This window comes from Dicentrarchus labrax, unplaced genomic scaffold, assembly GCF_905237075.1.
Source record: "Dicentrarchus labrax unplaced genomic scaffold, dlabrax2021, whole genome shotgun sequence".
NCBI lineage: Eukaryota > Metazoa > Chordata > Actinopteri > Moronidae > Dicentrarchus > Dicentrarchus labrax.
Genome location: NW_026136701.1, coordinates 14063330 through 14074860, shown reverse-complemented (window position 1 = coordinate 14074860; position 11531 = coordinate 14063330). Strand labels below are relative to the sequence as shown.

Sequence of the window (11531 nt, the reverse complement as noted above, 5' to 3'; positions counted from 1 at the left end):
TTAAAATCCTTAAAAAGGCATTTACTCTTTTTAACAAATAAAAAAAAAAATCCAGAATCTATGAATATGCAGATTTTGTTAATTTCTGAAGTCTTCCTGTCAGACACAAGATGTTCTCCTTCACTTTAAGAGTCCATTCTCAGTGTATGTGCACTGGTGGCTTCAGGTTTCTACATCTCAGCTGTATAAGTTTCATACTGGACCAGGATTGGACCTTAAAATCAGATTTTCAGTAAAGCAGAGAAAATTCCCACTTTCCGCAGATGAATGTGAAAACATCCTTCTAGTATCAAACTCTGCACAGTGAAGCTCAAACATCAAACTGTAGGAACAAGAAGACTGGAGGGGGGCTTTAAATATTAAACATTTGAATAGAAAAAGGAAAACAGCTTCTCCCCAGGACCAACTGCAACCACTCAAAAGATACACTGTGAAGTTTTCTTGTGAATGTTTGTCACTGAAAAACCATCTTAAGCCCCAACAAACATACAGTTTTCATTTCCTACTTCATATAAAATTAGTAAAGCTTGTTTAAACCTTGTTTATTCACACTGGCTAGATGTCTTCTTCTTCTCGACAATATTTATTTAGGAAATGTTGCCATTTAAGGCACATTACTGCCACCAACTGTCCATATAGCATCTTATTAATGTCCAAATGGTGTCTATTTCGATATCGGTTTAGGTTGTAACCTATGACATTTGTCTCATCACATCATATCTGTTAAGTTCATTTAAAACTGTAACAAAAGATCAAGCAGAATCTCCCTTGGTTTTGGTGGTTATATTTCAACATCAGCATATTTTCTTGGCAGCATATAAAAAAAGAAAGGAAACAATGACTACAGCTAAATATCAGTCTCTAAGCCATCTCTGTACAGTGTAGGTCCGACTGATGAGATGTACCACCCTTCATTCATTCCCTTCTGTATCAAAAGTTGAAATCCAAAAACAATCTACTAGTCTCTAATTAGCCAATAGAAACTTGAGTAAAAATGGGCAGATGAACCACAAATCCTCTCAGATCTACACAAGTGTGTCACAGATGTCTGACGCTTTTTCTTGACTTGTAATTATTGCACCTTATCTCTTGGTGCCCCTGCCTTCCAAATAATTACAACTGTTCAAACAACGACCGTGTGAGAGATCAAATTTGGGTCAAAATAAACAAAGATGAGCCTCCCTGTAGCTGTCCCCAGGTACAGAAAATAAACTCTGACATTTGATTCCTTTCTGGGAGGTAAAAGTCTTTTTGTACATCATCAATTAGTGATCCATGATTTGGGTTTTTTTATTTGAATATGAGATAAACTGTATATATTCTAATCTGATGTGCCTCAGTGTTCAGAACAAAATGAAGCCTGCATCAGAAAAGAATAAATTGCATTAAAAATCAAAGAGTGCTGGCATCCGTAACACCTTACTGGCCAATTGTAGAGCACTACAAAGGGAACAGGCCGTCAGTAGAGCCGTCAGTACTCAGACTAGTGAAGTGGCGGGGAACGTAGTCCATCCACTTAGAGTTGTCTTGGCAAAAACGGGAGCCTAATTCCAGGAGAACAGAAGGTTATGGGATCAAGGCCAGTAACATCGTCCCAGATCATTGGTGAAAGGGTGAGGTCTATCAGAGAGATACAGACAAGCAAAAGTGAATGTGTCTGACAAGGCTAGTTCCTCTCCTGCACAAATACAGTCTCCTGTGGACAAAGCCCCGCCTCCTGCAGCGTAATGTCATAGTCCAAGTGGGCGAGCTTCCTTCTGGGAAAGTTGGTGACGAGTTCGAAGCGTTCATTAGGGTAACCCTTGGACTGGACGTGTCTTACCAGGGCCTTGAAATGAGAGGGTAATATACCAGAGGTGAGACATTTGAAGTAACATTTAGAATTTATGTGAAGAGGAAAGGGTCACATTTATTTTACTTAAAGCAATAGTTTGACAATTTGGCAAATATGCTTATCTTTATTGCTTGTTAGATAAGAAGATGGACACCACTCTCACACACTCTCTGTACACTAAATGTGAAGCTGGAGCCAGCAGCCACTTAGCTTAGCTCATCATAAAGACTGGGAACATGGAAAGAGCTAACCTATTTCTGTCCAATGTTAAGAAAATCCACCTGCACTTTTAACGTTCATTAATTAAGATGTTAAACCTCTGTGTAAAGACGGAGGTGTAAAAATTATAATTTGCTGCTTTGTGGGGAGTTCTGGGCCAGAAAGAGCAACTTCCTGGAGACTGACAAGAAAAAGTGGCCGTGTTACAGAACCCTCTGTAAAATATATAATGTTTAATCAGCGAGCTTTAGAGGTTCTGGTAGAGCCAGGCTAGTTGTTTTCTTCCAGACTTTATGCTGAGCTAAACTAATCATCTCCTGGCTCCAGCTATATACAGACATGAGAATGGCATTGATCTTCTCACCTCACTGTTGGCAACAAAGCTTAGAAGCGCATCCCTAAAATGTTCAACTATTCCTTTAATATATAGTTATTAATTGTGTGTTCTCACCAAAAGTTTTGCTTTAGAAGACAAGGAAATTTGCTCTCTCTGTCCATCTGGGTAACGGAGCATCAACCTGGCTTTGGGACCTGTGAGGGGAAAAAAAAGATGTGTTAAATATTGTTTAAAAAAATGATACAGTTGTTCCCAATAAGTTAACCAAAAGTCACTGTGGTTTGTCTCCTCATTTTGTCACGCCTTTGGTCAGTCAATAGATTTATGTATATATATATCAGAGAGGAGTTAATTAAAATCAGATTTTGTCGTGCAGGAGAAATGATGCAGGACATAGACCATAAATAAATGATGACTTCCTTGGTCTAATCACTGAGCCATAGCCAACTCCCTTCTCTACAGCGAATTCACTGCAGATGATAAATGCAAAAAAACAAAACAAAAACAAAACACACACAGTCAGATAATTGATTGTGCGCACTGACTGTTGATATTCCACGCCCTGCAGGGTTTGTTTATTTTACTGATTTAGCCCACTATCCACACCTAATGTCAGACAGATAAAAATCTTTAAGAGCATGTGTCCAATGAATACCGCTAAAACTATGTCTTTGGCTTTGCATCATTATCCCCTGGAAATACTGAATATAGTCAGCAGTATGTAGATAGCTGGTAGCATGAGCTCTCACACTGAATGTGAATGTAAACTCAGCAATCTCCACCAGCATTAGAAACTAAAGGAACAAGCCTAAGCTGACCAATCGCATCTTGTGATCTCCTATGATATTTCTATAGCTGCTGTAGTACAAATGTGTAATTACATTTTGTAACAGCTACACTGTAACCTCGCAAATCTATAAAATTTGCATTCTAGCTCAACAGACTTCCCAGTTTGATGCTGTGTTGCAGTATTGCACACTGTAAGTGCTCACCAACTGATGGTTAACACACAAACATGCACCCTCATACCTTAACCCCCCATCATAACCGTCTCAGGTTTAGAATTACACGTTGACGTACCATTGTCATCAGGACAGTCAACGTCGCAGGTTTGGGTGGTGCTGGTCTTGGATGGTCCAGCGCTTTCTGACGCTGGGGTACAGTGGTTCCCTCCAGAATCTGCTTCAGGCTGAGGATGACGAGGACCAGCGGCTGAGGGCTCCAGGTGGTTCTTTTTGCTCTCCTCTTTCTTGTGACTGTGGTTGTTTTCTTTATATGGAGACTTTCTGTGGGAAGAAGTTGAACTGTCGGGATGTAGACGCTGCTGGGCCGCAGTGGTAGGAGGGAGCGCGGTGTGTTTGCTGAGGGAACTTTTCTCTTCGTGGGGTACTGGCACTTCGCTGTCTGAGCCATCAACAGAGATGGGACCCTCGCTGTCAGAGAAAGGCTCTGCATCTGATTCGTCGTCTGATCGGGGGGAATCAGGGGGGTCGGGGGCATTTGAGGACTCGTAGTGAGTCTCCTGTAAGGAGGCTCGGATCGCTGCCTCCAGCTGACTGTCTTCACTGGCATCAATCAGACTCTCCTAGAACAGAAAACAGAGTGTGCAGCTGTAGAAAACAAATCAAAGAGCTGGGAAAAATAACACAAAAATATGGGAGAACTTCACTGGCCCTGGCTCAAATGTCATTAAATATCAGTATTAATCAGGGTTCCCATGCTTGTTAAGAAATCATTTACGAGGAGTTTTTCTTGACAGGCTTGACAGCTTATCCTACCAACAGCTAAGTTTCAAACTAAATACACACTTCGATCAGGCGATCTGAGTGAGGAGCTGAAATACTATTACATTCTCCAGGACAACATAAATTATTTCCAGATTTTTTTGTAATTTTAATCAAATTCCAGGTTCCTATGACTGGAAAACTAGACTCCAAATTTCCAGGTTTTCCAAGATGCATTAATGAAAAATGTGACGACCATCCAGAGGGCATAAGACATGCAAATTTGGAGAAATCTAATTATCATCACTATGTCTGTAATGAAGCCTTTAGGACTAGAAAGAGACAACAATGAAATTGTATTATGATATAAAATAACTAGAATCCCAGGTAATATCTAATAATTCTGAGTTGCAACAGAGGAAATTCCAACAGAGTCCCAGAGAGAGAGAGAGAGAGAGAGAGAGAGAGAGAGAGAGAGAAACAGAGGTAGAATTAGAAGTGACACATGAGATGAGAGACCCACAGAGCGAGCTCGTTTGGCAGGGGGTGCGTGGCACGATGGTCCATCGAGCTGCCCGTGCTCTGCCAGGAAGCCAGTCGCCTGCTCCAGGAATGATGCCACATCAAGCTGGTTCCACTCCACCATCTTTTGACCTAAAGTGAACATGTTTTGAGCGCACAGGTCAATACCAGAAGCAGATGTGTCCCGATACATCGAGTTGAAACAACTTTGCAGATGTAAACAGCCGGGGAGAGACATCTGCTCACTGACAACATTTGTGTACCGTTTATGTGGCTACACAGATAATATTGCAGTTCACATATATCTTCATTATTAATTTAGGGAATAATCTGTTGTTGTCCTATATTGATCCCGTCGCTTAATCATATAAAAGATCTCTTGCTCATTCACACGCTATTAGTCAAGGATGTGGACAATGTTAATTTTGTTTAAATGTTTAAATGACGTTATGTTTTCTAAATGGTATGCAAGCATACAGCAGATATATGGTGTGACTGGACATCAGCATCAGAACTGTGGATAATGATAACTTCCTACAAACACTCACCTGTGCGCGGATCGAGGATGGAAATATAGGGGAACTTGTTCAGCTTATAGAACTGGATGTATCTTTGTCCCTCTTCACTATCATGATATACCTGTAATGACAGAAAATGCACAATACAATACAGAAATTGACCTTTCACCAGATAGACTTGAATTACCACATGGAAAGGCCTATTTCCTATTACATTCTGAATCATATTTTATTATTTTTCCTCCCTTTATTTAGAACCTTTGTGCATATTTTCAAATAAGCATTTAACAAAATATAAAACATTAATTTACAGTAGGATAGGGCTGATCTGAATGCTTTGAAGCTTCGACTGTTGCAATGGATTGAACTGACATCCAAATCAGTATCTGAATACTTTGTTTTTTGTTTTGTTGAATAAACAGGTCGCCAGTGTCTCCGACATAGACTTTACTTGAAAGGGCCACCCAGGTACATTAATGTCCGGTGAGCTATTTAAACATTTTGCAGAAAAACACAGAAAGGAAGAGATAAACTTTATCTGCTACGCGAGACAGTGGGTATTTTACAAGCACGGAGCAGGTAAAGCATGCGATACCACGTTGGTTTCACAGACTCATTAATAAAAAAGCCTAATCTGAGTTTTTTCAACTTCACACAAGAAACTGCTTGAGAGACACAGAGAGGAACAGAAAGAGGTGGGAAGGGCGAAGGCGGTGTGTGTGCAGAGCAGAGCAGAGCAGAGCAGAACAGAGTGTGGTGTGTGTGTGTGTGTGTGTGTGTGTGTGTGTGTGTGTGTGTGTGTGTATGGGGGAAAGAAGGCAAGGTGAATAGATTAAAGTAGTTTGAATGTAAGCACTTGTTTTGCATTGCATCCCTGCCTTATCAACCCCTTTAGAGTGCATATAGTACTACAAGAAAATAAATAGAGCAGAATATGAAAATATAGTCACATGATGTATATAATCAAAATCTTTTCTACAACCTTTTGATTGATATGCACTATTTTTTGTACTATTTTTGTTTCTATTTTCGCATCTCTACTGAATTTTTTTTTAGAAGAATAATGGGGTTCAACTTGACCTTCCCATTATCATCAGTTTAGCAGCTGGACCCTTGCAAAAACCTCAACACAAAGTTAGCAGGAACATGAAAGCACCGCAGACAACATAAGACCAAAGGATCTGAAACTGCATACCTGCCAGAATATGAAGTGTTCTCTGATGATGGTTTTCACTGCATCGTTACTCCAAACATCCCTGTTCAGGCACTGGCAGGCAAAGTCTTGAACATTCTGAATGTTGATCATTAGCCACTTGTTCTCCAGTTGTCCACAGTCTTTTGCCTATAAGCACAACAGGGGGAACACAAAATCAGAATAAAGAAAACAGAGCCGGATTTAGTCGATTATTGAACGATGAGACTGTTAAATTGGCAGCGCAGGGTTAATACAGTATGAGTAAAGCTACAGCTTGATGGAACACACAATACTACCTTCATTAAGTAATCATCCCTCTTTATGGAAAACAACCGTAACCACCTACATCAGTGGTATGTGACCACATGTCACGGTGGGCAGGTTTTCATTTTAAATACTTAGGAATGCACAGTCAACCACAGAGGAGAAAAAAAGTCATAATCAAAAATGACGACCTGAATACTTTTCACCTCTGTACATGGCACACCTGGTTTCCCACCTGTGATCTACATAGTCACCATCTGAAATGTCACTGAAAGTTCACACAAACAGAATGTGTGGTGTAAAGTGTCCGGTGAGTGACTCCTCACCGTCTCAAAGCTGCCTTTGTGCATGAGCTCAATGGGCGGACGGAAAAGGTCTGCCAGGGTGCTCAGTTTCTTATCCACAGTGCCACCGTTACGCAGCTCCTGTTCCTGACGAACTAGGAAAAGAGAACAACATTCATAGTTGTTATAGGAATAAAAGAAAAAGATTTAGACAGAGACAGAAGTGACAGCTTGTCTTTGTTGGTTGTAATTACGCAGTATTAGGCTACACCACATTCGCTACATATTGTTCAAACTCTGAAAGCTTGAATTTACTCACTTGTTTCTGTTTGGAAGTCTCGGAAACCGTCAAATATAGATCGAGCAGGTCTTCTTCGTTTTGGCACTGCATGCATAACAGACACATCAAACTTCATACTCAGCAGATGACGGAGACAGAACGACGAGTAACAGTGATTTAATTTAAGATCTGGTTGCATCATGTTGAATAAGAAAATAAGCAGTACAATACCTCCAAACAATGGTTCTGGTTCCACCAATATGTCCTGCTTCTGGGGAATGGGTGCTCGTACTTCACTGAGACAAAAAAAACCCCACAACACATACAGTATTAGTCACGCAAAGTAATCTAGAGCCAAACATCAATCAAATTGTAAAGATACACTCTCTGATCACCCAGCAGCAACCCAAATCACTGCAGTGCTCTTTCCTCTAGCTCACCGTTAACAACAACTCTAAACTACGACAGAAATTTAGGAGCACTATGAAATTATTAGAGTGTATCTTAAAGAAACTAAAATGTGGCAACTTTTGTCTGAAGTAAGTTTGTAAAAACAAATATCATCTTACTCTGAAGGGGGAGCTCTGCTGCTTGAGGCAGCTGAACTGGAGCTGGTGCTGGGCTCCTCTGCAATCCCACCTCCGTCCAGAAACATGGTCACTGCCATCTCCAGGTTGTTGTTGCATGCTTCCAACATATGTTTTCCTACACTTTCTGTGGCCCCTAAAAGAGTGTTGGACATATACTGTTGTTGAGAAACATTTATAGATTATGTACATCATCAGTAACATTTTATGTTTACAACCATCAGTTTTATATTAAAATAACCTACGGAAATGAGCATACTGATTTTAACACGTTGTACCTTGTTTACTACACATTACCTTCCTTTGATAAAAACATTTGTTTGATAGCTTTCCTTTAAGAGGGCCCTTGGATTCAATTAATTTTACTATGTTGTGACTAGGACCTGACCAATACTGGACTTTAGTTAAAAAGTAATATATTGGCCAATACTTTTAACATAAACAAAAATATGTGATTACAATCCTTTACTTTGATTAAGAATTGTGAACAATATATGTAAAGGACACATTACAGTTTAGAATGAACTTGTCAGTGATTTCTGGGGGACAAACTATGTAATAGGAACACAGTTTATTCAATTACCACACATGCAGTGTATCTGTCATTTCTGGGCTTAAAATTCATCATATAGTAACATCTCTCACTTCAAAATCAGTAAAATAGTGGAATATTTGTTTGAATTAATCAATTTAAGGTACTATAGTACATTATGCATGTTGCATCGGTTTATTAGAAATCATGTATAAATACTGCTAACCATTTTCTGTTTGATTACCAGCTTTTCAGAGGGCCACTGGTTTCCATTCATTTAACCATTTTGTGACAATGCATACTTGCACACAAAACAGGCTTCTCAGTCAATGTGAACATCCTGTTTACTATTGTTTTAGTCAAAATTACATCCTGATTTTGTGTAAACGCAGAGAGCAAACTTTCCAAACATGTGGTCCTCTGAAGTGCAACAACAATGTAGCATTAACTTTATCAATCATAAAAAGATGGATTATCGTGTCTCCAAAAAAGTCTTTGCAAGTTGACTGCAACACTGTACAGACATGAACGAGAGCCAAACAACTTCCTGAAAGTTAAAGTCGGAAAAATGCATGCAGGCTACTAAAAGCCTTTGGTAACGTTGTGTACTGTAGTAGGCAGCAACGCAGCTAAAGTACAGGTTACGTGATTTATAGTGAAAGGCTAAAACATGCAACAAAAAACACCACAACTGTCCTTAAATGTATGAAGATTACGAATCGCCACACTGCACAGAACTATAAAAAATACTCTGAATCTGAGAATAAACTAGATCTGAGGATTAACTTTGGTCTTTTTTTAAGTGAACAGCGCCGTTTGGCTACAATGATCTTTCCGTGTGTACTGCGCATGTCCGTTTCACTTTCCAAGTCTAGCAGCAGCCCCCGAACTGAGTCTCCTCTTTTTCTCCGTTAAATAACTTAAAACTGAACCGCTGTCCATCGTGTTAAAGCACACATAAACTACTGAGGACATCTGAGCGAGTGGTCCGAGACAGACAGTGTGCTCATCGAAGTGTTGTTAGCCGCACAGCCGGAGTGAAGATGACAGTAACACAACACGGAGCCTGGCTGGTGATGAAGAAGCGAAATGTTGCACAGCCGACGTCCATTCCACAATATCAAACAACATGCAAAGCGAAAAAAGGGAGCAGAAAACCACCTCCAGGCTCGCGAAATAGTGTCTTTAATGAGCGCTACAGCGAAAATCTGATATTTACAAGTGGCTGTGGCAGATAATATTAAAAGCTGGTGGTTTTACGGTCCTTTTTCAGAGTCTTTCACTTGAGTTTATCTGATAACTGGCTGTGCTTTTTCCCTCTGCAAAGCACTGACAGCGTAGGGGCCATAGCAAGACTAAACGTCCGTTTTCTTGTCTGCGCACTAATTTCGTGGTTTGCTGGACAAGGGAGCGATTCCTGTTGGATAACCCAAAACTACTTAATAGATCAAACGCAAATTAAAAGGTTATTTTTACCTGTTATTGCTGTGAATTGTTGTATTAACCCATTCACCCCCGGAGCTGAGGTGTCTCCGAGCGCCGCCATCTTACCGCCACAAACAACAACATAAATGTGGCGCATGCGCTACATCGTCCTTTTCCCCCTGACTGGCGCGGCGCGAGCCCCATGCGTCACCACAGGATTGTGCTGCATTGTGGGGGATGTAGTTTGCTCAACAACCACGTTTATTTAAGATGTTGATGTTTAGATTAAACCATGCAGCAGCAGGAACAACATTTTTATGTCTTATCTGCATTTGGTGGTATTACTTTTTTCCAACAAAACTTAATTGAATTGTGATAAAGTTAAAGAAGTATTTCATTTCATTTAGATTTTACATCAAATTTCCCTGCAAAAGAATTATTGGAAAAAATTTAGTAGGCCTACTTATTAATTTTGTTTTTCAGATTCGTAAGATCAGCAGGGTTTCCACTTTATCAAATAATTTTCCAGGAGGTTTTCTTGACAATACAGGACAGCACTTGCTGCAGTTTCGGCCAAATTACTACATTAATTTGGCCACAGCCCATCAGTAACAGTTCAAATTGAGTAGAATTTATTTTATTTTACACAAACTTAATCTTCTAGAAAGTCAAAGTGTTAGTTGCATGTACAATTAACATCACTGTACATCTATTTATCAACCACAACAACAAGACATTTGATTATTATTAAGCTGAAAAAATAGACTCAATGCTAATGCAATTATTGCAAGACAGTTACACTTTGCATCTGGTAAACCTCCGTATATATAGTTTATCCCATCAACAGTCAAGTTTCAAACAAAAAAACAGGTTTATGTAGGCGATCTGAGTGAGGGGCTAAAATACAAAAAAATCCAGGACAACACAGAACATTTCCAGGACATTTGGTCATTTTAATCAATTTCCAGATATTTCTACGACTGGAAAGCTAGTTTCTAAAAGTAATCACATCGGAAAACACTTTATTTTTGTTTTTTGACAACCAGTGTTTTTATCAGATGGAAAACAGGTGTCAAAACATCAAATATGTATTTGATGTATAATGTTGAATCTAGTGGGCTGAAGTTAATTCCTACGTAATTCAGTTACTGATCATTATATCTACCTGGTACCTTAATTAAAGTTGTGAAGAACAAACAAGGTAAGAAGACTTTTGATAATCTTATGAATTTGACCTTTAAATGTATTATTTATTTAATTTAATAGACTTAATTCACTGCTCTGCTCTACACTTCTTGTACAAAGTGTGAACCACATCTACTGTTTTTCACTATTGTTGTTCAATAATGTGAATAAAGTTAAAAATAAAAGATTATGTGTTGTACTTTTCAGTTTCAAAACTGTATTGGATCAATCATGACAAATACTTAATCAATTATTATATTAATGATCGACCATCCATCTCTCCAGAAGTTGATATTCCAGATGCAGACAGGGTCATTTACTAATTCTGAACAACAAGCTGCATCTGTACTTACAGGGGCTGTGGAGAAAATAGCAGATTGGATTATTTATTCATGCTTGACACTGAATTTGTCCAAAACTTTTCAAAAACCTCCTCCTGAAATTACTGTAAAAGAACAAATGCAGATTGTTGACTGCAGTCTACAGATTACAAAAAATAAAAAACAATAAAGAAAAACGTGCTCGTTTTAAATTTATAAGAAATCAGATGAGTGCAGATGCAGCAAAACTGTACATGTACGCTATGACACTGTCACATTTCTCATACTGTGGTACAATATGGTCT

The 11531-nt window shown here is 39.1% G+C and overlaps 1 protein-coding gene across 1 annotated transcript; it reads right to left on the bottom strand.

The window, feature by feature from the left end:
- Positions 1-527: 527 nt before the first annotated feature.
- Positions 528-9892, bottom strand: ubxn7 (UBX domain protein 7). Its single transcript, XM_051403125.1, has 11 exons — positions 9773-9892; positions 7747-7900; positions 7409-7473; positions 7217-7282; positions 6940-7052; positions 6350-6496; positions 5185-5275; positions 4638-4768; positions 3471-3975; positions 2505-2584; positions 528-1828 (listed from the first exon to the last, which is right to left on the bottom strand). Exons 1-11 carry the CDS (start codon positions 9876-9878, stop codon positions 1667-1669), a joined length of 1620 nt encoding a protein of 539 aa, XP_051259085.1. The 5' UTR covers positions 9879-9892; the 3' UTR covers positions 528-1666.
- Between the last annotated feature and the right edge of the window lie 1639 nt (positions 9893-11531).